This window comes from Bombina bombina, chromosome 5, assembly GCF_027579735.1.
Source record: "Bombina bombina isolate aBomBom1 chromosome 5, aBomBom1.pri, whole genome shotgun sequence".
NCBI lineage: Eukaryota > Metazoa > Chordata > Amphibia > Anura > Bombinatoridae > Bombina > Bombina bombina.
The window spans coordinates 171,462,940-171,490,181 of record NC_069503.1 but is presented as its reverse complement, the minus strand read 5'-3'; the positions used below and the strand labels follow the sequence as shown (position 1 = coordinate 171,490,181).

General features: G+C 35.7%; 1 protein-coding gene across 1 annotated transcript in view; it reads right to left on the bottom strand.

The window, feature by feature from the left end:
- Nucleotides 1-27,242, bottom strand: part of LOC128660139 (sodium channel protein type 4 subunit alpha-like) — a 659,663-nt gene that overhangs the window by 480,203 nt on the left and 152,218 nt on the right. Inside the window, 2 exon segments of the mRNA XM_053713786.1 lie at nt 2,164-2,292; nt 25,702-25,792. Coding sequence (XP_053569761.1) covers nt 2,164-2,292; nt 25,702-25,792 — 220 coding nt within the window.

Below are 27,242 nucleotides of genomic sequence, written 5' to 3'. Positions count from 1 at the left end.
CCAAATCAAGACAAAACATATTTTAACAACTCCATTTGTGTTTGTCCCCATTTTCTTCTAAAGTTTAAGTTTAACCCTTCGCTACCGGGAATTTCAGCGAAAAACTTGCCCAAAGTACCAGAGAATGTTTAGCATTTTTGCTATCACTCTATTTAAACAGAAACATATGGAAACTATATATATTTTTTAAAGTAGACAGCCCAAGGTATTGATCTAGTCCCTTTCTGGTTTATTGCATGTCACTATTTGACTGCCAAATATGATCATATTTAAAAAAAAATCATTAAGTTTTTTGCAAACTTTGGGTCTCTCGCTGACATTATTTACACACAAATACTGCAGTCATAAGACAAATGGTTGTAAAAGCTTTTCTGAGATCCTCTTTGTTCTGAATAGCAGAAATGCATGGCTTTTTTGTGTGTGTTGGTTTGTGGCAATTAGAAGGCTGCTAACTGAAGCTGCGCACCACACGTCTGAAATTCCCATCAGTGAAGGGGTTAATGTAGTTTAGGGCTTTTTAAAAAATATTTATTTGTTTCTGTAGTGTAGGGGTCCCTCTTCATCCCCCTACCACCCTGATCCCCCCAACAGCTCTCTTACCCTCCCACTTCCCACCACCATATTTGTTACTGGCAGCCACTCTTTTCTTTTTTTTCTGTAACGTAGGGGCACCCCACACCCTGGCTTTATTTAGTTAGAGACCAAGATTAGACCCCAGCTGCAGTCTCCACTGTCTAAGCTGACATTGGGGACTGCAGCATGCAAAGTACTGTGTGATGTAATACCTCTGTCCAAATGGCACAAGGGGTTAAAAGGATATTTCAGTCAAAAACTGAAGGGTGCATCAACTGCATTTCAGTTTTCAATAGAATTTTTTCCCCAATATACTTGTATAAGCAAAAATGTTTCTGATAAAAGCTATCACTGATTTTGGTGAGAGCCTTAACTATGCATGTGCACAAGAATCGTATCTAAATATGCACTTTGCACCAGCATTTTAAAGAGTGTGTCTGTTCAGAGAGCTGGTAGTACCTTGTATTATATTGGCTTAGTTTATATGATAGAAGCAACTGCTGGCTCTCTGAGCAAACACAATGCTTAAAATGCTGGTGTTTGAACCATATTTAGATATGCTTCACATGCACATGCACAATAAATGCTTTTACTGAACACATTGAAAGCGTTTATAATATAGCTGTTGAGAAATTAAATGTACTGATATGCATTTCATTTGTGTCTGGAATGTCCCATGTAGTAGTCCTTACACTCATCATATGCATAGCTCAGATACTCATACATGGCTTACAACATTTTATTACAAGTATCTTTTTATTCTACAACTGGAGAACCATATAACGTCATTTTAAGGCTCAAAATGCAGGAAAATAAAATAGATGAATTGGCTATGAGAAAGGAGCTATGTAAAGCTTTCTGTCATAGCTGATTTGGCTTCACAGCAGACAATATCTCATACGTTGTATCTGCCTTATGAGGTGTTGCTGCCTTCAGTTAGCTGGGTGCCAAATGTGTTTTAAAGGTTTAATTTAAAATTATCTTTTTATTTAAATGAAAACTTTTTTTAAAAAAGCCATATAATCCTTCCAATGACAATATCAGGTACATGAAACCCAAAATTTTTATTTCATTATTCCGATAGAGAATACAATTTAAAAAAAAGTTTCCAATTTAGTTCTATTATCAAATTTGATTCTTTTCTTGTGCTATTCTTTGTTGAAGTGTAGCGTGCACGTCTGGCGCACTACATAACAGGAAATAGTACTGCCATTTAGTGCTCTTGCTAATGTATAGCGTTGTAGCAAAACTGCTGCTATTTAGTACTGCAGACACTTGCAAACTCCTAAGCTTACCTTATGCTATTCAACAAAGGATAACAAAAAAAGGAAGAAAATGTGATAAAAAAAGTAAATTGGAAAGTTGTTTAAAATTGTATGTTCTATCAGAATCATGAAATAAAAAAGTAGGGTTTTATGTCCCTTTAAGTGAGGGGCTCCCTGTGTTAAATGTCAGAAAAAATATATGTTGATTGCCTATAATTGACACTTGTTGTCCTTAAAATATGATATTGTACAACCTTTTATAAATAATATATGAGAGCGAGGAAAGATTAAATAATGCATACAAACCAATAAGACCAATACTTACGCCATAACGATAACACTGAAATCCAACCAGTTCCATGGGTCCCGGAGAAAAGTGAATTCTTTCAAACAGAATCCTCTTGCCAATATTTTTATCAATGATTCAAAAGTATATATGCCAGTGAACGTGTACCTGGGCAGAGTGTAAACAGGAGTTAAATATTTCATTTGTAACCTTACATTCATCTCATCTTAAAGATTAAAGATTTTTTTTCCCAACATCTAAAATACCTGTACAAATGTACATTATTTTTTGTGCAGATGGTTTAACCCCTTAGCTACTACACAGTGTAAAGTAGTCCTCTCTAGCAGCCAAGATGGTTAAGGTACTACACATTTTGTTCCAATATTATTACAATATTTTGTTTATTCTTTGCTAAATGTCTTATTTATAGTTTATACATATATTTATGCTATTTTCCTTGACACGTTTGAATGACCTTTCATTTTGAAATTCCCTAAACTATTTTAGAAACAAAATCTTGAAATTTTACTGGCTGCAATTTGATATATATATATATATATATATATACACACACACATATACATATATATTCCCCCCCCCCCCCAACTATTATTATCTTGCAAAACCTATTATACATTAAGGTATTTTAGATGGTCAGAAAAATCCCTTTGTTGTTGGTTTCATGGCAAACTGGTAAATCTATTTATCAAGCAACCAGATATACATACATATTTTAATCGTTATAAATTTCCATCTATTTTGATTGTGTCTAATTCAGATTACAAAATGATTTAATGAGTTATAAGTGTTTGTATATTTGATGAACATTAATATATTATTTTTGTTACACCCGGCACTGATTTTAAGTTTAAATTTCCTCGACTTGATTGGAGCGTAGAGTAGCCTAGCTAATCATACACATGTTATCTACAGTCAACTTGATAAATAGAAACCTTTGAGTTCATGAGCCTACAAATAAATGAAATCATCAATACAGCATCTCCGTATGGACTGGCAGTAATTGGATCAAGCATGGACGCCACATCCTGAAAATCAATTAATTAATGAGCATAACCTACATAAGGGAAATGGATCAAATCAAGATGCATTCTGTAGTAAAAAAAATATCTCTTTATGCAATATGGATATATGTAAATGTGCAATCAGACCTCTCAACTCTGATACTACCTGGTACTAAAGTGCTGATAGTAAGTGCATGCTGATTTCTGCACACATGATTAAACAATGTTGTGCATTCATTTTGTTTGAATAATATAATCACATTTCTCTTTAATGACAATGCTCAGTCAATTTAACGGGAACAAAAAAATATTACAATAAGAATAAAAATATGCGCTGGCAAATGTCCAAATGTTTGTCTTTTTTTTTTTTTTTACATTCAGTTAAAGGTGCGAGCTGTTAACTCTTTAATTAATTTCTACCATAACAAAAAAATGATGGATTAGTTACTGTGGATGAAAAAAAATTATAAGTTTTTTTTTTTTCATTTTGGCATTAACTGTTTAATTACTGATATCAATTAATATGGAATGGGCAGTTTTACCATTGTTCTTTTAGTGTAAAAATAAAAAAAAACTTTTTCATTACAGTATTTAATTAAACCATTTTTAATGATTTTTTAAAAGGGTTGTGCTTCTGTGCCAGCTAAGGTCATAACTGGTTAGCTAATTTGGAGTGTGCCCCAATTGCTGGCAGTATCCCCATCTGGAGAAGAATAGAGGTGCTCAATATACTGGTTTAACTATTGGTTTAAACCTTTTCAAGGTGTTAAAATGGAATTAGTTTAAAAATAAAAGCTGGGAAATACAGGAATGAAAGGAAAGTGTTTTGAGCATATCAAAATAGTACTCTACTGAAGCAGAACATTGTCTACACATGAAAGAGTACATCTAACACACGCTCACAGTGAGATGGAGTCGTTTATTTAATGGATATGCCTTGGATGATCCTAAAATTGGTAGCTTATTTTTTTATTCACTATCTTTACAATGTTTTGTGAACAGAAAACTATCCTCACGGGACTTAGAATCAGAAAATATAGTGCATCTGAATTGTAAAGAACTGTTTTTGTGCAGTTATAAATCTAAGGCTTTTACAAGGTCACAAGTAGAAATTAAAGTGCCAGCTGTAAACCAGTTACTACTAGTCTTTAAAGGGATACTGAACCCAAATTTGTTCATTTGTAATTCAGATAGAGCATGCAATTTTAAGCAACTTTCTAATTTACTCCTATTATCAATTTTTCTTCGTTCTCTTGCTATCATTTTTTGAAAAAGAAGGCATCTAAGCTTTTTTTTTTGTTTCAGTACTCTGGACAGCACTTTTTTTATTGGTGGATGAATTTATCCACCAATCAGAAAGGACACCCCAGGTTTTTCACCAAAAATGGGCCGGCATCTAAACTTACATTCTTGCATTTCAAATAAAGATACCAAGAGAATGAAGAAAATTTGATAATAGGAGTAAATTCGACATTTGCATAAAATTCCATGCTCAATCTGAATCACGAAATTACATTTTTGGGTACAGTGTCCCTTTAATAATAATAATAAAAAAAAAATAAGGTTATATAACATATACCAACAACTGTGCCAGTCACTTTAGTGGCTCTGACTGTAAATATTGGCATTACTATGGGTAAGGTTACTTGAATGTCCTCAGTCCAAATCTAGTAAAATGTTTTGCAAGTGTCTATGCTTCCTATAAGACATGCGAAAGGAAGAGAAGGGAATTTAAAGATAATCCACGACAGAACAGTTATTTTATATATATTAAATTGTTAAAAATCTTAAAGGGGAATGAAACTTATTTATTTTATTTTCAGATACAGCATACAATTTTAAACAACTTTCCAATTTACTTCTATTATCAAATCTACTTTGTTCTTTAAGTATTCTTTGTTAACGAATAAGCAATGCAGATAAACACATGGGGGCCTGTGGCTCGCCAGAAACAGCAGTTATGAAGTAGCGGTCTAAAGACCGCTGCTCCAAAACCCTGTCCACCTGCTCTGAGCAAGCGGACAGACATCGCCGGAATTCAACCCGATCAAGTACGATCGGGTTGATTGACACCCCTTGCTGGCGGCTGATTGGCCGTGAGTCTGCAGGGGGCAGCGTTGCACCAGCAGCTCACAAGAGTTGCTGGTGCAATGCTGAATACGGAGAGCGTATTGCTCTCCGCATTCAGCGAGGTATGTCGGACCTGATCCGCACTGTTGGATCAGGTCCGACAGACATTTGATAAATTGGCTTTACTGAGTAAACTAATGACAAGAGGCATATATGTGCAGACACCAGTCAGCAGCTAGCTCCCAGTAGTGAATTACTGCTCCTGAGCCTACTTAGATATTCTTTTCAACAAAGAATACCAAGAGAATGAAGCAAGTCAGATCATAGAAGTGAATTGGAACGTTGCTTAAAATTGTATGTTCTATCTGAATGAAAGACAAAATTGGAAAAAAATTGGGGTTTTATGTCCCTTTAATATAATACAAATGTTTTAGAAGCATTTAAACTGTCAAGTAATCATATGAAAATACTTGCAAACCCTGGTGTAATCCAGGAACATACCCCTTGAAAAAAGTATGTTTATCTAATACACATGTTTGTGGCTAATTTAGGCTAAATGTAAATGAGTTTGTGTGCTGCTCAAAGCTATCACTATGTAATATGTAGCTGATTAAGACAAAATACTGTATTTTGCAGCAAGGTTATAGAATTTATGGGGAATTAAACTTTGAGTTTAATGTCCTTTTAATATGTAAAAAATAAAATAAACATTACATGATAAATTATTTAATTAATAAGTTACAAAATATGTCTAACTATCTGTATATATCCTTAAAGGGATACTAAACCCAATTTTTTTTCTTTTGTGATTCAGATAGAGCATGCAATTTTAAGCAACTTTCTAATTTACTCCTATTATCAATTTTTCTTCATTCTCTTGCTATCTTTTTTTTAAAAAGAAGGCATCTAAGCTAAAGAGCCAGCCAATTTTTGGTTCAGAACACTGGATAGCACTTGTTTATTGCTGAGTGCATTTAGCCACCAATCAGCAAGCACAACCCAGGTTGTAAACCAAAAAAGGACGGCTTCTAAACTTACATTCTTGCTTTTTAAATACAGATAACAAGAGAATGAAAAAAAATTATAATAGGAGTAAATTAGAAATTGCTTAAAATGTCATGCTCTATCTGAATCATGAAAGAAAAATTTTGGGTTCAGTGTCCCTTTAAGCTTGGCAAAGTTTTGACTGTTTTAATGAGTTGTTGCTGTTCATGTCACACACAGAACATCTGTCTATATGCAATGCTCACTCTCATATAGGGCTCGATAATGTAAGCTCTCAGCGCTAGCGAAATTTTATTAAAGACACAGAGACGAGCATTTTGCTACTTATGCAATAAATCAAAAACAGAAATACATTAATCCTAACAGTGAGAATGTAAACAGCCAATGAAAAAACTGTATGCAAATGTGCCGAAGAAATCAACCAATTAGTTGAGTCATAGTGCCCTTATACTGCCCATATACTGTCCACATAGTCCATATTCCTCCTGTTTCTCGTTTGCTGCTTCATGAGATAAGTACAAGATCTCCCTCAATTACACTGCTATTAATTTATTGTGTGTTGCAGTTATTTCCCATTAGAATACTTTTATCATCTTTATTTCTAATGTTCATTTTATTTTATTCACTAACGTTTTCCTTGTACCATTTTGACGACGGTTTTGCTTATCATTCTATCAATCTTGTCCGTTCCGCCATTTCCGCTAGTCATAACTTCATTAATGACATTCCTATTGGTCGCACCACCCTCATGTTTGTGGTTTACTCAAATTCATCACAATTAAAAATCCACCTTCTTCCAAATACTCTTTTTCTGGGATGTGGATCTCATTATTTCCTTGCTTCAAAGTTGGCCTCCTAACTCAAATCTTTCCCTCAAACAAATTTCAGCTAAATTAGCTACTCTGCTCTGTCTTCTTTTTTTTCGCAGAGTTTCTGACGTAAGAGCCATTGACGTAGATTCTAAAATCTTCTTTGGAGTAACTTTCCTAATCTCTCTTAGAACCAAATCCTTTTCTAAATCTATCTTCTATTCTTTTTTCCCTGACCAATCTAACCTTTGTGTTGTCTCTTGTCTAAAGGAATATGAGTCTAGAACCTCTATTTTTAGATCTTCTTCCTCTTCTCAACTTCTCATTTCTTTTGTATCCTCTCACAAATCTGTCACTTCTACTTCTATAGCTAGATGGGTAAAGTGGATTCTTCCTTTATCTGGAGTAAAGGATTTTTTTTTCGGCCCACTCTATTAGAGGAGTCTCTGCTTCCAAAGCATTCCTTAAATCTTCCTCTCTGTAGGACTTTCTAAATGCAGTAGATTGGTCTTCAGATTCCACTTTCAGACAGTTTTACTTTAAACCAATCTCTAATGCTGCTTCCACTCTTCTCAGTTGATTCCACTTTGCTTTAAACTAGCAAAATATGAGTCTCTGTGCATGTAATAAAATTCAGATTTATCCTAGCTTTGTGAAGGTATAATCTAGATTTTATTAGACACATTTTCCCTCCCTTTCCCGATATTTATGGTTTTAATACCTTTCATTACACATCATTTTAACATGTTATTGTTATTTTTCAGCATCTTCATTCTAATTCACTCCAGGTTTAATCTTCAACCTTACGATCTTCTTCAACCTTTGGCAGATTTTTTACATAAGTTTGATCTTCATCTCAAGACTCTTCATCAACAAGTTGCAGCACAATAGTTCTATCCTATGTTACAGAATGTTTTTCTGGTTTTCTTACAGTGTTTTCTGTGTTGACATCGGTGGAATCCTCAACATCACTTTTCCTCTCTTCTTGAACTCACTCTCACTCTGCATCAAAGAAGAAAGAGGAGGAATACGGCCTATGTGGACAGTATATGGGCACTATGAGTCAGCTCATTGGTTGATTTCTTCGGCTCATTTGCATCCAATTTTTTTTTATTGGCTGTTTTCATTCTCACTGTTACAATGAATGTATTTCTGTTTTATTGATGTATTATTTCTTTGAAAAGCTGCATAAGTAGTAAACGAGAAGGAATAGCAAAATATTTGTCTTTGTGTCTTTAATAAAATCTAAATTATACCTTCACAAAGCAAGGATAATCGGAATTATCTAAGATGTTTCGTCAGTACTGTGAGGTCTCTCAAAGTATTATAAAATGGCACATTTTAGCTTAAGAGCTGTTTATCTCTATATGCAGGTTCTGGGTGTGAAGGAGAGACACCCACATTTCAATATAACGTTTAAAAAGGTTTACTTCCATAAAAACAAATATATCAAATTACAAGCCTGTAGCATGCGTGATTGAAATAAGCCTAAAGGAGCAAATGACATAGTATACTCTGATGCTGGTATAACAAGAATTTGTTAAGTGAAAAACAATTCTACAGTATGCTGTCCCTTTAAGGAAGATGGCATCACCCAACCGGTTTTTGAGAATCTGGGAAATTTTAGGTACAGGTTTGCAAGAACTAGTGAGAACCGGCTGAATCCTACCACTGTCAGTCCCTAAGAGACTAGTGGTGGTGATAGATATTGCGCTGACCTAGGCACAGTAAAAAGCTGACTAATAAGTTTTTCCTTTTATTCTTTTACAGAACAACATAAATTAGAAAGAGGTTAAAACATGACATTTGAAAAGCACTATGGGGTATATTTATTAAAGTGCGGACGGACATGATATGATGTAGCGCATCATGTCCGCCGCACATTGATAAATGCCGACAGCATTCGCTGTCGGCATTTATCATTGCACCAGCAGATCTTGTGAACTGCTGGTGGAATGCCACCTCCTGCAGATTCGCGGCCAATCGGCCGCTAGCAGGAGGTGTCAATCAATCCGATCATATTTGATCGGGTTGATTTCTGTCCGCCGCCTCAGAGCAGGTGGACAGGTTATGGAGCAGCTGTCTTTAGACTGCTGGTTCATAACTTCTGTTTCTAGTAGGGTTGCACTGATACCATTTTTTTATGACTGAGTACAAGTACAAATACTTGGTTTCAAATACTCGCCGGTACCAATTACCGATACTTTTTTTGTGACAGTTTAACAAGCACAATACAGACTAATTATTTAAGATTCCTTCTTTATAATTATAAAGGACTGTAATTCAAAAGACATTATGAAATAATAAAAAAGTTCACTGAACATGTTTATAAATAAAAAATATTACAATAAAATATTACATTTAAAGGGGTGATACAATTGGGTTGTAGGGCTGTTATATAACATCAATCTGACATTTGAATGGAGGTTCGACTCTAAGTTGAACAGTCTCACTTTCCACACTACTGCATGGGGCAGAAAGATATTTTTGGGCCATTTTAGCCAGAGCTGGAAATCTGTTTATTAACTGCCCAGTACTTCAGGGGTTTGTCTGAACGCAGTACAGTGATCTCTCCTACAATAATACAAATAACAGCAATGTGTATTGGCAGAACAGTAGTAAACAATTTTTAGTTTAGTCTCCACTCCAGGTTAAAATGAAATGGGAACATGCAGTTTAAAAAAACGCCATAAGATAGCATATGGGTAGGAAGTGGAGGTATCGGTTTAAATATCGGTGCATTTGCACAAGTACAAGTACTCATGCAAATACTTGGTATCGGTACAGATACCGATACTAGTATCGGTATCGGTGCAACCCTAGTTTCTAGTGAGCCTGAAGGCTCGCCGGAAACACGGGGCATCAAGCTCCGTACAGAGCTTGATAAATTGATCCCTAAATCTCCAAAATATATAGACACTAATAGTATTATGCCATCTGCTTATAAAGGTGATGAAAATAAATAGTCAGTTTGTTTAATTCCTTGGAAAGCCCTCTGGTCTGACCTTTTTTTCCAGTATTGTAACGATCCATGGAGCATATACTCATGTTATGCATGCGCACAAGCAAGGCAAATCTTTCCCTCAAACAAATTTCAGCTAAATTAGCTACTCTGCTCTGTCTTCTTTCTTTTCGCAGAGTTTCTGACGTCAGAGCCATTGACGTAAATTCTAAAATCTTCTTTGGAGTAACTTTCCTAATCTCTCTTAGAACCAAATCCTTTTTAAATCTATCTTCTATTCTTTTTTCCCTGACCAATCTAACCTTTGTGTTATCTCTTGTCTAAAGGAATATGAGTCTAGAACCTCTATTTTTAGATCTTCTTCCTCTTCTCAACTTCTCATTTCTTTTGTATCCTCTCACAAATCTGTCACTTCTACTTCTATAGCTAGATGGGTAAAGTGGATTATTCCTTTATCTGGAGTAAAGGATTTTTTTTTCGGCCCACTCTATTAGAGGAGTCTCTGCTTCCAAAGCATTCCTTAAATCTTCCTCTCTGTGGGACTTTCTAAATGCAGTATATTGGTCTTCAGATTCCACTTTCAGATAATTTTACTTTAAACCAATCTCTAATGCTGCTTCCACTCTTCTCAGTTGATTCCACTTTGCTTTAAACTAGCAAAATATGAGTCTCTGTGCATGTAATACAATTCAGATTATCCTAGCTTTGTGAAGGTATAATCTAGATTTTATTAGACACAGAGATGAGTATTTTCCCTCCCTTTCCCGATATTTATGGTTATAATACCTTTCATTACACATCATTTTAACATGTTATTGTTATTTTTCAGCATCTTCATTCTAATTCACTCCAGGTTTAATCTTCAACCTTACGATCTTCTTCAACCTTTGGCAGATTTTTTACATAAGTTTGATCTTCATCTCAAGACTCTTCATCAACAAGTTGCAGCACAATAGTTCTATCCTATGTTACAAAATGTTTTTCTGGTTTTCTTACAGTGTTTTCTGTGTTGACATCGGTGGAATCCTCAACATCACTTTTCCTCTCTTCTTGAACTCACTCCGCATCAAAGAAGAAAGAGGAGGAATACGGCCTATGTGGACAGTATATGGGCACTATCACTCAGCTCATTGGTTGATTTCTTCGGCTCATTTGCATCCAATTTTTTTTTATTGGCTGTTTTCATTCTCACTGTTACAATGAATGTATTTCTGTTTTATTGATTTATTATTTCTTTGAATAGCTGCATAAGTAGTAAAAGAGAAGTAATAGCAAAATATTTGTCTTTGTGTCTTTAATAAAATCTAAATTATACCTTCACAAAGCAAGGATAATCGGAATTATCTAAGATGTTTCGTCAGTACTGTGAGGTCTCTCAAAGTATTATAAAATGGCACATTTTAGCTTAAGAGCTGTTTATCTCTATATGCAGGTTCTGGGTGTGAAGGAGAGACACCCACATTTCAATATAATGTTTAAAAAGGTTTACTTCCATAAAAACAAATATATCAAATTACAAGCCTGTAGCATGCGTGATTGAAATAAGCCTAAAGGAGCAAATGACATAGTATACTCTGATGCTGGTATAACAAGAATTTCTAAACACATTAAGTGAAAAACAATTGTACAGTATGCTGTCCCTTTAAGGAAGATGGCATCACCCAACCGGTTTTTGAGAATCTGGGAAATTTTAGGTACAGGTTTGCAAGAACTAGTGAGAACCGGCTGAATCCTACCACTGTCAGTCCCTAAGAGACTAGTGGTGGTGATAGATATTGCGCTGACCTAGGCACAGTAAAAAGCTGACTAATAAGTTCTTCCTTTTATTCTTTTACAGAACAACATAAATTAGAAAGAGGTTAAAACATGACATTTGAAAAGCACTATGGGGTATATTTATTAAAGTGCGGACGGACATGATATCATGTAGCGGCGCATCATGTCCGCCGCACATTGATAAATGCCGATCATTGCACCAGTAGTTCTTGTGAACTGCTGGTGCAATGCCACCTAATGCAGATTCACGGCCAATCGGCCGCTAGCAGGGGGTGTCAATCAATCCGATCGTATTTGATCGGGTTGATTTCTGTCCGCCTCTTCAGAGCAGGTGGACAGGTTATGGAGCAGCTGTCTTTAGACCGCTGCTTCATAACTTCTGTTTCTAGTGAGCCTGAAGGCTCCCCGGAAACACGGGGCATCAAGCTCCGTACAGAGCTTGATAAATTGATCCCTAAATCTCCAAAATATATAGACACCAATAGTATTATACCATCTGCTTATAAAGGTGATGAAAATAGTCAGTTTGTTTAATTCCTTGGAAAGCCCTCTGGTCTGGCCTTTTTTTCCAGTATTGTAACGATCCATGGAGCATATACTCATGTTATGCATGCGCACAAGCAAGGCAAATCTTTCCCTCAAACAAATTTCAGCTAAATTAGCTACTCTGCTCTGTCTTCTTTCTTTTCGCAGAGTTTCTGACGTCAGAGCCATTGACGTAAATTCTAAAATCTTTTTTGGAGTAACTTTCCTAATCTCTCTTAGAACCAAATCCTTTTCTAAATCTATCTTCCATTCTTTTTTCCCTGACCAATCTAACCTTTGTGTTATCTCTTGTCAGGGCCGGACTGGGAAATCAGACCAGCCCTGGAAATTTGTATGGTCTGGCCCAGCCCCGCCCCCTCCGGCTCAGCCTCATCCCCCTCTGGATCATGGCCCAATCTGGCCCTGAATGTTAAACACATATATTTTAACTTTTATACAAAACAATGAACTGTTGTTAAATAAAATATGATATAAACTCAAATTCTGTATTTGCCATATGAATTTTGTTTGGAAAAAAAATCTAAATATAGCTCCTCTATTGATGTTAAACTAAACAAAGCATGCCCATCACACTACCTTTATTCTGATTAAGACATAAGCACTTATTTGACAACATATTAAGCACCACCAGTAAAGAATTGTAGCCCTACAAGAGGAAGAGCGTTGTGTACTATCCTACAGACTGATAATTACCCACTCAAAGCACACCTTTTGAACACATTCATGATGTAGGACTAGGAAATGGAATGTACTGAAATATTGCTGCACTCGTCATTTAAGCAACCAGCTAATGTAAACATGTGACAAGACAAAAACAATCAAAACCATAGCAGCAAATTTACAAAATCAATATCATTGCCAATTTGCAAAATTACATTAGTTATAACTTATAACTTATTATTTTAAAAGGGAAGGAAATATAATTACGCAGTCACACGGTGAGCTGGTGGTGTTCTCTTTCAGTCTCTGCCTCGCCAGCCATGAACGTCTGTCCACATCCAACACATTGCACACGCGTGACCCCACGTGGCCTGCTGCTCCAACTCAACTAGGCGGCTCACTGACGCTCCCTCTGCTATGTCACGTATGTGACGTTAGACAAAGTTAGTCACTCAGAGGTTCAAGCCAGGCCGGCCCGGCCCACCTCCGCATTCTCTGGCCTCTTCATCTAATTGGCAGTTTTGGCAATCATGACAGACTGACTGAGCTGTGTGAGTGAGTGACAGACACAGACTCAGTCTGTCTGATTGGTAGGTTGCGTTGCGGCTGGTCGGTTATTGGTTACAGTTAGAACCAGAAGTGAACTTGAAGTTAAGTAGCTGTAGTAGAATTAAAGAATTTAGAACATAGACACAGTCTACTGGCGTGCCACTGCCTACCTGCCCTTAGCCTACTAAGCAAGCCAACACAACATCTGTTATTAATTACTTACTTTCGCAATATAAATCGGCAGCCGCATTGCATCAAAAATACTACTGCAGCAGTTTAGCCAGCCCAGCTGAGCTGCTGGCCCACCGGGATTTTTCCCGGTATCCCGGCTGCCCAATCCGGCCCTGCTAAAGGAATATGAGTCTAGAATCTCTATATTTAGATCTTCTTCCTCTTCTCAACTTCTCATTTCTTTTGTATCCTCTCACAAATCTGTCACTTCTACTTCTATAGCTAGATGGGTAAAGTGGATTCTTCTTTTATCTGGAGTAAAGGAATTGTTTTTCGGCACACTCTATTAGAGGAGTCTCTGCTTCCAAAGAAATCCTTAAATCTTCCTCTCTGTAGGACTTTCTAAATGCAGTAGATTGGTCTTCAGATTCCACTTTCAGACAGTTTTACTTTAAACCAATCTCTAATGCTGCTTCCACTCTTCTCAGTTGTTTCCACTTTGCTTTAAACTAGCAAAATATGAGTCTCTGTGCATGTAATAAAATTCAGATTATCCTAGCTTTGTGAAGGTATAATCTAGATTTTATTAGACACAGAGATGAGTATTTTCCCTCCCTTTCCCGATATTTATGGTTATAATACCTTTCATTACACATCATTTTAACATGTTATTGTTATTTTTCAGCATCTTCATTCTAATTCACTCCAGGTTTATCGTCTTGTTAAATTCCCTTTTACGATCTTCTTCAACCTTTGGCAGATTTTTTACATAAGTTTGATCTTCATCTCAAGACTCTTCATCAACAAGTTGCAGCACAATAGTTCTATCCTATGTTACAGAATGTTTTTCTGGTTTTCTTACAGTGTTTTCTGTGTTGACATCGGTGGAATCCTCAACATCACTTTTCCTCTCTTCTTGAACTCACTCTCACTCCACATCAAAGAAGAAAGAGGAGGAATACGGCCTATGTGGACAGTATATGGGCACTATGACTCAGCTCATTGGTTGATTTCTTCGGCTCATTTGCATCCAATTTTTTTTTATTGGCGGTTTTCATTCTTACTGTTACAATTAATGTATTTCTGTTTTATTGATTTATTATTTCTTTGAAAATTTGCATAAGTAGTAAAAGAGAAGGAATAGCAAAATATTTGTCTTTGTGTCTTTAATAAAATCTAGATTATACCTTCACAAAGCAAGGATAATCGGAATTATCTAAGATGTTTCGTCAGTACTGTGAGGTCTCTCAAAGTATTATAAAATGTCACATTTTAGCTTAAGAGCTGTTTATCTCTATATGCAGGTTCTGGATGTGAAGGAGAGACACCCACATTTCAATATAATGTTTAAAAAGGTTTACTTACATAAAAACAAATATATCAAATTACAAGCCTGTAGCATGCGTGATTGAAATAAGCCTAAAGAGCAAATGACATAGTATACTCTGATGCTGGTATAACAAGAATTTCTAAACACATTAAGTGAAAATCAATTGTACAGTATGCTGTCCCTTTAAGGAAGATGGCATCACCCAACAGGTTTTTGAGAATCTGGGAAATTTTAGGTACAGGTTTGCAAGAACTAGTGAGAACCGGCTGAATCCTACCACTGTCAGTCCCTAAGAGACTAGTGGTGGTGATAGATATTGCGCTGACCTAGGCACAGTAAAAAGCTAAAACAGTTTTGACTAATAAGTTCTTCCTTTTATTCTTTAACAGAACAACATAAATTAGAAAGAGGTTAAAACATGACATTTGAAAAGCACTATGGGGTATATTTATTAAAGTGCGGACGGACATGATATGATGTAGCGCATCATGTCCGCCGCACATTGATAAATGCCAACAGCAATCGCTGTCGGCATTTATCATTGCACCAGTAGTTCTTGTGAATGTGAAATAAATAGTATAACTGATAAATGTGAAATAAATAGTATAACTGATCTGTTACATATGATCCCAAAAGTAATTATAGCACATATATCAGTGTTCTCCACAGGGCCTTTTTACTGACCAGACGGGCTTATATTTAAGCCAATATCAAGCTAACAGTAGTAAATATTAAATGTTTTCAATATTTGTTGCTCAAATGATCATTTAATCAATTTATGCTAAAGTGATGCAATTCATTTGTACAATATCTAGCTTAAGTAACATTTATAAATCACAGAAAAGTTTATAATATTGCAAAGTATTACACTGTCCCCACCCGGTTACTTCATAATGCCACCCGGCTGGAAACATTTTCTGTGGAGATCACTGTATAGTGAACATTTACAGTTTATTTACTGTTGATATGTAGATATGTTTGTCTGTGTGCATGAGTGCGGGTGTTGAAGAGCTAGTCTGTATTTCCTACAAATTATTTGATATATAGACACCCACAGAATAATTAAAAAAGTTAAGAACTAGTATGATTTGTCATACACATACACACAAATATACATATAGTAGACATGTGCAATTCGTTTTGTTCCAAATCAAAATTCAGACGAAATTCAGAAGATTCGGATGTATTCGAATCTCTGAATCACCCTAGTAACGAATCTAAACTAATCCGAATTAATTTGTCATGAAATATCCAAATTAGTTCAGATTTATTCGTTTTATTCGAATGGCCATGGCGCGATAGTTTGACTTTCTGGACTAATCACATTTCCTTTGCCGTTCCATATATATATAAAAACATCCTTACAAACATGTCAGCAGTTCAATCACAAAACTACATGTGACACTACCTGTTTAACGTGCTTCCGACAGTGAAAGCTAATGAACATATTATTTATCATTTCCATCTGCTGCCTAAGAGTTTGAGAGGTATGATAGCTTCTTTCTTTGTTGACAATGAAATGACAGAGTCAGTTACATGCTAAATGATCATGATTCATTTCTGTACTGATAGATTATTAATGCCAAGATGCTGCTGTATGAAAAATGATTATTCGCAAGGAAGCGTTAGCATTTCAAGCAGCTGAGCATTCTTTAACCCTGCAGACAGTCCTGAGGAAGGCATGGGTTAGCTGAAACATTGCATCGCTGAAGAGAATTAGTTTAGTTATGGGAAAAAAAAAAAATCTTTTTTGGTTCCAAAGGGAAAAAATATAAACTATGCAGGTACTGTATAGAAAATATCTCATGTCTGCTTTCTAATCATATAGGATTTATGACATTACTTTTTAAATCACATTTTATATTACCCCATGCATGCAGGGGAGTATTTTGGCCTAGGTACACAAGGCACTTGCCTAGGGCGGCAGATTTGGGAGGGGGCAACGCTTTTTTGTGGCTTTATTTGTAAGAAGCTTACAGTTCTTTTAGAAGTATTATACAGCTATATAATTGGAAATTTTGCCTAAAGAGCTTATATTTTAGGGGAGGTATAATAAGAGATTGCCCATGGATCTTACAGTTTAGAGGTGTGTGTAACATTTATTTTGCAAATGCCTTAAAAAAATTCACATTACTCCCTGACCAAAACATATTATGGCCAAAGAATGCCTAAAACCTTTGGGGGGGAGCAGAATTTTAAATGCCTAGGGCAGTACAAAACCAAAATACGCCACTGCATGCATATTAGTTGAAAAGTAATTGTTGGCTGTGATTTTCAATCTGAAAACAAAAGATACTTAATGCTCTGTACAACCAAGGGCATTTTTTATTTTATTATGTTGTCAGTGACAAGAAAAGCCGGCACATTTCAGAGCGACAGATGTTTGTGATCATCATATAGCGGGTCTGAAATAGACCTTTGTTACCACTGATAAAACAAGCCAAATTATGGTTTTGTTGTTCTTGAATGGAACACATAAGACTTTGTGTCCAGATTAAGGAATAAACAAAAATAAGCTCTATTTTCTTGATAGATTCCAGACCACATATTTCTAAAAGTAGTTCATTGTCAGAGGGTTAAGCATCTCTGTCCCAACCTGAAAGTGGTGAGTCATGTTATTGTACAAGTGTATCTGAATATGTTATGTTTTGGGGTCAGTTTTTCTTTTTGGTTGTCACATACTGTAGGACAAATGAAAAAAAGCATGACTGCTTCAGATCTGAAATAATGTATAACCTTTGTGCTGCTCTGTATTGTGCATTTTACACTTTAAAGTGAAGGTATGATATAAATCTCAAGTGAAAGCCATGCAGCTTACTAGAACTATACATATTAGCAATAAAATTGCATTTATTTATGTATTTATGTATTCATTCTTTTTCGGCAGGGGTGATACTATTTAGCCCTGTATATAGCATACACTCTATAACACTGGTTTTCAAACCTGACCTCAGGCCTCACTAACCGGCCACATTTTGAGGTTATCTGAACTGGAGCACAGGTGAAATAATCAGTTGATTAGTAAACATAGTTATTTTACCTTCTCTTATCCAGGGTAATCCTGAAAAACTGGACTGTTGGGGAGGACAGGTTTGAAGACCAGTGCTCTATAGGGTTGTAGCACGTACATTAAAGTCAAATTGGCAATTTCATGATTCACACATTCAGTATATAATAAAATTTAAAAAGAAATCCAATGTCTGTCTGTTATCAAATTTAGAATGTTTTCTTAGTATCCTTACTTGAAATTCAGTCCCTTTCAATTAAAGCATACTTAGGTATGAGTGTGCACATGTTCAGCACTATATGTTCTGCAAACATTTTTGTAACATGTTACACATTATTGTAAACACTGCTGCCACAAAGGACTACTGAGTCTACCACAGTATGCTTTACTAGAAAGGGACTAAGGTGCTGATCATAACTCTTTAGAAAAGCTTATCTAATGGCTTTTTATACAAAAAGAAATCATTAAAGACTATGGAATTTGTGTAGATAAATCATTTGATAAACTGTTCTGAAGAATTGTAATCAACCCCTAAGTTCTTACAAATGATAACAAGAGAACAAATACAATAAAATAGATATACAGTGCCCTCCACTAATATTGGCACCCGTGGTAAATATGAGCAAAGAAGGCCGTGAAATATTGTCTTTATTGTTTAACCTTTTGATCTTTTGTTCAAAAAATACACAAAAATACTCCTCTGTGATGAATATCAAACAATTGCAAACACAACACAGGTTTATCAAAAAAAAATAAACTTTGTTAAATATATGTGTGCCACAATTATTGGCACCCTTTTAGTCAATACTTTGTGACATGTCCCTTTGCCACAGTCTTCTCCTAGAATGCCCAATGAGGTTGAAGAATACATAGCAAGAGATATAAGACCATTCCTCCATACAGAATCTCTCCAGATCCTTCAAATTTCGAGGTTGACGTGGGAGGACTCTCATTTTCTGTTCACCCACAGGTTTTCTATTGGGTTCATGTCAGGGGATTGGGATGGCCATGGCAGTACTTTGATTTTGTGGTCCGTAAACCATTTTTGTGTTGATTTTGAATCATTGTCCTGCTGGAAGATCCAACCACGGCCCATTTTAAGCTTTCTGGCAGAGGCAGTCGGGTGTTCATGATGCCATGTATCTTAAAAAAATGTCTAGGTCCTATGGCAGAAACAGCCCCCAAAACATTAAAGAGCCACTATCATATTTAACCATGGGCATGAGGTACTTTTCCATATGGCTATCTCTCTGTGTACACCAAACCCACTTCTGGTGTTTATTGCCAAAAAGCTATATTTTGGTTTCATCTGACAATAGAACCCGATCCCATTTGAAGTTCCATTAGTGTCTGGCAAACTGAAGATGCTTGAGTTTGTTTTTGGATGACAGTAGAGGCTTTTTTCTTGAAACCCTTCCAAACAACTTGTGGTGATGTAGCTGATGTCAGATTGTAGTTTTGTAGACTTTCTGACACCAAGACACAACTAACCTCTTCAATTATCCAGCTATCTTCCTTGGAGATATTTGGGCCACTCAAACCATCCTTTTGATAGTGCATTGAGACAATATAGACACACTTCCTCTTCCAGGTTGATTTATAACATTTCCAGTTGACTGGAACTTCTTAATTATTGCCTGATGGTGGAAATGGGCATTTCCAAAGCTTTTGCTATTTTCTTATAGCCATTTCCCATTTTGTGAAGCTTAACAACCTTTTGCCACATATCACAGCTATATTCATTGGTATTACCCATTGTGATAAATGGAATTTGGTCTTTGGGTTACCTCATGTTTATAACCCTATGAACAGGAAGTCATGGTTGAACAATTTCCTGTTTCTAGTCACCCAGGTGTGCTAAAAAATGTAAAATATCAATGGGAATATACTTCAAATATGTTTTTCTCATATGAATTCATAGGGGTGCCAATAATTGTACCACACATTTATTTAACAAATATTTTATTTTTGGATAAACCTGTGTTGTTTTTGCAATTGTTTGATATCCATGAGAACAGAGTATTTTTGCGTATTTTTTGAACAAAAGATCAAAAGGTTAAACAATAAAAACAATTTTTCACATCCTTTTTGCTCATATTTACCAATGGTGCCAATATTAGTAGAGGGCACTGTAAATTAGAACTTGTTTGGTTTATTGCATTCTCTAAATGAATCATGAAAGATTCATTTTGACTTTCAGGTTACGTTAACTCATTTTTCAGAGGTATTTGGTTTGAAACATGACATTTTTAAGGAGATATGAAACCCCAAAATGTTCACCATGATTCTAATAGAGAATTCAAATTTTAAATAATTTTCTAATTTACTTCTGTTGTCTAATTTGTTTATTTTTCTTGGTATCCTGTGTTGAAAAGCATACCTAGGTAGGCTAGGAAGCAGCAATACACTACTGGGAGATAGCTGCTACACATAAATTCCTGTTGTCATTGTCTCAACCAATGTGTTCAGCTAGCTCCCAAGTAGTGTATTGCTGCTCTTCAATAAAGGATACCAAGAGAATGAAACAATTTTTTTTTATATTTTTTTTTAAATGGTATGCTCTGTCTGAATCATGAAAGAACAATTTGGGATTTCATGTCCCAAACACTCTGGCTTAGTCTGTGCAGAAAGCAAGACACTAATTTTCTAAAAATGTTCTTGAGTATTCAAGAGCTTGTTCAAGGCATGTATGAGAAATATGTTGAATATTATATTGGTTGTTGGTAGAGCACAGACAACAAATGTGATTATGCAAAGCCAACAATGGGTTCCAATTAAAATATATATTTTAAAAAATGGTTTGTAAGTTTTACTTCAAAGTACATTACTGATTGCACTGAAATGTTACAGTTAAACAGAATACACTGCACTGAAACTGTAACAGTATAGTGCAGAGATTACTGCAGTTGTGTTTTGAAAATAGTTTTCATTTATATTTAAAGGGACAGTAAAGTCAAAATTAAACTCATGAGTTGGATAGAGCATGCAATTTTTAACACATTTTCAATTTAGTTCTGTTATAAAATTTGCTTTGTTCTCATGGTAACTTTTATTGAAGAGTAAAACTAGGTAGGCTCATAAGAGCTCAGGAGTGTGCACGTGTCTTTAGTTCTCTATGGCAGCAGTGTTTTGCAACAATATTTGTAGCTTTGTTATACAAGGTTGCAAAACACTGCTGCCATAGAGTACTAAAGACACGTGCACACTCCTGAGCGCTTATAAGACTACCTAGTTTCACTCTTCAATAAAAGATACCAAGACAACAAAGTAAATTTGATAAGATAATTCAACTGGACAGTTGTTTAAAATAGCATGCTCTACCTGAATCATTAAAGTTTAATTTTGACTTTACTGTCCCTTTAAAGAGGAATAAGCCACATATAAAGTAATAAAGTATGGTTTATTACAATGTATTACTATGGGTTTATGGACATTTAAATGATCAATTAAAAGGTTTTCATAGACTCAGCACATGACTTTTAAATCCAAAGGTTTCTTCTTTAAATCCCTCCTACCGGGTTTGCAGAAATAAATCTATATACAGATCATACACAGAAGAGGACAATAAAAGCTTCATAAAAACAAACATAGAAGTCAGTGGGAGACACTGCTCATCAGCTTGCTTGTCATAGTATTAAATTACACATTTCTGTTTTGCTGCTGCAGAAATTTCAGCTTGGTGGTATTAGGTACCTTTTAGAAAACAAATTGGTGATGAGAAATTGCTCATTTGAGGACCTGTTGTGCCAAAACACATATTTCCTGGTATCTTCAACATCAATTTAAACAAGCTAAATCAAACAATGAAATCAATTAAATATATGCCAGCATGTAAAATGGACCATTCCGAATACATTAAAGGGGAGGACATTTTAGAGTACATTTACCCCTTTAAAGGGATACTAAACCCAAATGTTTTCTTTCATGATTCAGATAGAGCATGCAATTTTAAGAAAAATTCTAATTTACTCCAATTATCAATTGTTCTTCATTCTCTTGCTATCTTTATTTAAAAAGCAGGAATTTAAAGCTTAGGAGCCAGCCCATTTTAAGTTTAGCACCTTGGATAGTTTTTACTTATTGGTGGTTACATTTAGCCACCAATAAGCAAGCGTAACCCAGATTCTGAACCAATAGGGCTGGCTATTGCTCTATCTGAATTATTAAAGAAAAAAAAATGGGTTTAGTATTCCTTTAAGGGGGAACAGTTAAGAATTAGAATACATTTTTTGGACTCATTTTTTTCTGGATGCAGTCTAACAGTCGGGCTGGAGCCACCACTCTTGTAGTTGCTGCAGGCTTGGGGGCAGCTGGGAGAGCCTGCTAGAAGGCATATTTAAAGTTGACTTTTTAGTATAAAAAGGCAAATCTACTGTACATATTAATTATGCATCCAGGATGCATTTAAAGCACCATTAAATACAGTAGAACTTCATAATTAAAAAGTGCATAATTAAAAGACAATGCAATAAAACTCTGAAATTTAAATGAGCATGATCAGTACATTTTTTTCTAACAAATTGCATAATTTATTTTAATTTGCAGGGCCCGTGTCATGTGAAAGTCTTCAGCCAATCACAGACAAATATACATATACTCTTGCACATCCTCAGTAGTAGCGTATTGTCCTCAAATTATGCCATGGTTTATATGTCGCACTTGCTCTCAATAAAAAATATTGCATTCTCATTTAACCTTTTGAAAACCTGACTACTGCACAGTCAAATTTGCCTTAAAATGTAATAGATATTAATGAATAGACTGAGAATTAAGGCTTACAAATTTGAAACAAATTGGTTAATTAATAAAGAAAAAAAATGTTGTTGAATTGATAAGGTACTACATGTTTGTATATTTGTCTTACATGTAAAATAAACAGTGAAAGTGTACTAAATAAAAAAACTCCACTACTTAAAGGGATACTCAAGTCAAAATAAACTTTTATGATTCAGATAGAGCAGCCGTTTTAAGACACTTTCCAAATTACCTCCATTACCAAATTTTGCAGTGTTTTTATATTCCCACTTTTTGGGAAACAAGATCCTACTGAGCATGTACATATACTAGTCTGTCATTGGCTGATATCTGAAAAAAATCTACTGCTTATTTGAAACTCAGAGTAAGTCTTATTGCATTGTCTTTGTATTATGAACTTGTTAATTATGCAATTCTACTGCATTGAGTGGTCCTTTAAGCTGAAGTTTTGTGTTTGAGTGTTATCCAACCAGGGGCATAACTAGACCGGTCTCATCTAGGGGGCCCATCTGGCCCTGCAATCAGCAATAATGTCACTAGAAAGCGACCTGGCGGAACCTGGCCTCTACCTTCATTTTGCGTGGTGCCTCTGGGTCCCTCTGTGAAAAAGAGCTCACAGTGTAAGGAAAGTATGAATATGGTGGCAGGGTTTCCAAAATGGCCGTCACAGTGTTACTATACAGAAAAACCTGCCACCGTGTTTGTACATGAAGGGTCTGCATGTGCAAATCCTCTGGCACAGACTAATCAGGAGGTAAGGATGACTCCCAGTTGCACAGAAGTAGCTCCTTTTTCTTCTATGTGGCTGCCAGCTCAGCCAGAAAGGGTTCTGCTGAATTGGGGGGCCCCAACGCAGCCTTTGTCCTTGGGCCAGGAAAGTCTAGCTAACCCCCTGTATCCAACATTTAAGTACAGGCCCTCATAGAAGTTGATTACCCGAGGGAAATGATGTATTCTCCGTTATCTGACCCAAATAGTGTAGCGCACACTATAATACAGATTGAATGCAGAATGTTAATCATTCACCTGCACTCTGAGCGCAAGTATGCAAGCACTGCATTGCACAGAAGCCTTACTAGCTTTCCTTACCGCTTGCATTTCACACTGAACTTGTAATATGTTGCACAGTGTCTAGACCTATGGAAGTTGTGTGCTGGGGTTTTAGATGTTTTGTTTATGTATAGGTACTGCAGCAGATTCTATAGTGTGATAGCCTGTGGTAGGGTTGCCACCTGTCCCTTAAAATACAGAACACTTATAAGTTACACATGCTGCAGGGAGGAATATGAATAGTGCTGTCCAGAAACACAATACATGTTCCTCCCTGCACACCCTGCAGCATGTGTAACTCATAAGTGTCCTGAAAACATGGCTGAGGTGGCAACCCTAGGTACTAATACAGTATACTAATAAGTTACTTTATGCCGATGTATACAAGTTTCATTTACTCTATAATATTGCAATAGACTCACTACCTAAAACTGAGACATTTTCACCATTACAACATGCCGCCTCCTGATATCATACAATAACTTGTTTTTTCTCCACAGCCAACACAGAACTCTGTATTTTTGTACTACAAATCTTCAACATCTCATAACATGTTTAATAGAAACAATTACAAGTTACACACTTGATTGGTGCTTCTTAATGTAGTCACTTAAAATGATTAAACCAAAATTCTAAATAATTATGTTACAAATGATGGGATCCTCAGGAAAGCATAACAGTCTCGAATGACAATATGAGGTCAGCCATGACATAATTATTGTTGCAGAGCATAACCAGTGAGTTTGGTATTTTTAATGAGTTACTGCAGTGAAGACTATATATACTTACGTCGTGCTAAAGGTGGCTTCAAGACAAGAACAATCTGGCAAAGCATTTTATTAGGACAGAGCATAATAGTCAATATAATTAAAACAATATGTAGCTCATCATCAGTCACAAAAAAGGACAACACATAGGACAGTTTTATCACAAGCCTGTGGTACAGCAATAGTAGAACATGTGATTATACTAAGTAGTAGCTACTTATCAGTATTACAAAGTCTGAATGTTATAGCTGAACTTATACCACAATAAAGGTTAAGGGAAAGATAGACTGATTTTAATCTAAGAGGTAGGGTGACCATATTGCCGCTTTAAAATGGTACACATATGAAAAATACATATGTCAGGGCTTTTTTCAGTGCTGTTTAAACAACTGAATTGTATAAGAACCCTGACATATGTATTTTTCATATGTGTCCCTTTTTAAAGCGGAAATATGGTCACCCTACTAAGAGGTGTTACAAAAGCTGTAACACCTGTAGTTAATTACTAATGTGTTTTTCTAAATCCACAATTCTACATAAAATTACATATCTAAGATGGGCGTATTTTTATTCTTAAAACAGAAAACAGGAACACATTTGTCTTTGATAAGCTTACAATTCTACATAAAATTACATATCTAAGATGGGCATATTTTTATTCTTAAAGCAGAAGACAATATCACATTTGTTTTTTATAAGTCCACCGTTCTGCGTAAAATGACATATCTAAGATGGTCGTATTTTTATTCTTAAAGCAGAAGAAAGGAACACATTTGTCTTTGATAAGCTTACAATTCTACATAAAATTACATATCTAAGATGGGCGTATTTTTATTCTTAAAGCAGAAGACAATATCACATTTGTTTTTTATAAGTCCACCATTCTGCATAAAATTACATATCTAAGATGGGCGTATTTTTATTCTTAAAGCAGAAGAAAGGAACACATTTGTCTTTGATAATTTTTAGGGGTTTTGGAAGAGCTGTTACGCACAACCTGCTAATGAAAAGTAATATTTTCCTTTCAAATAAACTGTAACAATCAAAATTAAAGTCAAAACAACAAATATATGAAATATTAGAAAATAAGGTACTTACTCAACATGCTTGCTCCATGTCCCAGAGTCAGGCATTGCCATGAATACGCAGTTTGTGAGAATAGTGCACATAATAAACATACTGAACAATGTATGGATCACAAGTTAAGGATATTACTTATATTTTAGAGCATTGTTTTAATGTACATTTTCGGTTATCACTAACATTGAACATCTTTGCTAAGTGACTCTGATGTTAGCGTTAGCGTTGTGTACACTATGTGAAAAGCAATAATCTTGTGTAGCCGATGTTTGTAACATTTATTCCCAAGGAGGTTGCTGGACTTCCAGGAGATCACAGCCAGAATCAAAAGTTTTTCTGACAATTAAATTCAATTACTAAGTATAAACAAAATTAATGCTGTGATATGCAAATTATATACTCTCTTGCAAGACTTGCTGTGATCTCTTTATTAAAATAAAGGCTTTTAACAGGCATTCATTCTTCGGTAAAATTGGTCTTGTTATAAATTGCTTTTACAGTGAATTAGAACATCAATATCTTTATTAAAACAAAAGATAGGAGTCGATGTTTGGATGGAGCCAGTATTCCCCCACAGAGAGTATATACACTATATGGACAAACGTATGTAGACACCTGACCATCACACCTATATGAGCCTGTTGGACATCCATTTCCAAAACCAAAGACATTAATATGGATTTGTTCAGTGAGGTTGAGGTAAGGGCTCTGTGCAGGACTCTTTAATTCCATTACACCAAACTCTCATCTTCATGGATATCATTTTGTGCCTAGGGACACAGTCATGCTGGAACAGGAAAACCAAACTGCTGCCACAAAGTTGGAAGCACTCAATTGTCTAAAATGTCTTTGTATCCTGTAGCATTAAGATGATGCCTCCCTGGAACTAAGGTGTCTAGCCCAAACCCTGAAAAACAGCTCAAGACCATTACTCCGAGTCCTGATCCACCAAACTTAACAGCAGGCAGTATGCATTCTATTAGGTAACATTCTTCTTGCATCTGCCACACCCAGCTTTTTCCATAAGATTGCCAGATATTAATGCATGATCCTTTATTCCAGAGAACATATTTCCAATGTTCTAGAGTCCAGTGAGTATGTGCTTTACACCACCTCAGCCGATGTTTGGCATTATGTATGCTGAAGTGAGGCTTGTGTACAGCTGCTCTGCAATGGAAACCCACTTCATGAAGCTCCGGATACACAGTTCTTGTGCGGATGCTGCGTATAGAGGCAATTTGGAACTATGTAGTGAGTAATGCAACAGATTTTTACGAGCTAAGAACTTCAGCACTCGGCAGCCCTGCGCTGTGAGTTTGCGTGGTCCACCATTTTGTTGCTCCTTAACACTTACACTTCCTAATAATAGCACAGTTAAAAGGGGTAGATTTAGTAGGGAAGAAATGTAATGAACCGACTTCTTCATACCCATTGTAATGCCAATGTTTGTCTATGGTGATTTCATAGCTATGTGCTGGATTGTATGCACCTATTAGCAATGGGTGTGGCTGAAACACCTGAACTTAATAATTTGTAGGGGTGTCCACATATTTTTGCAC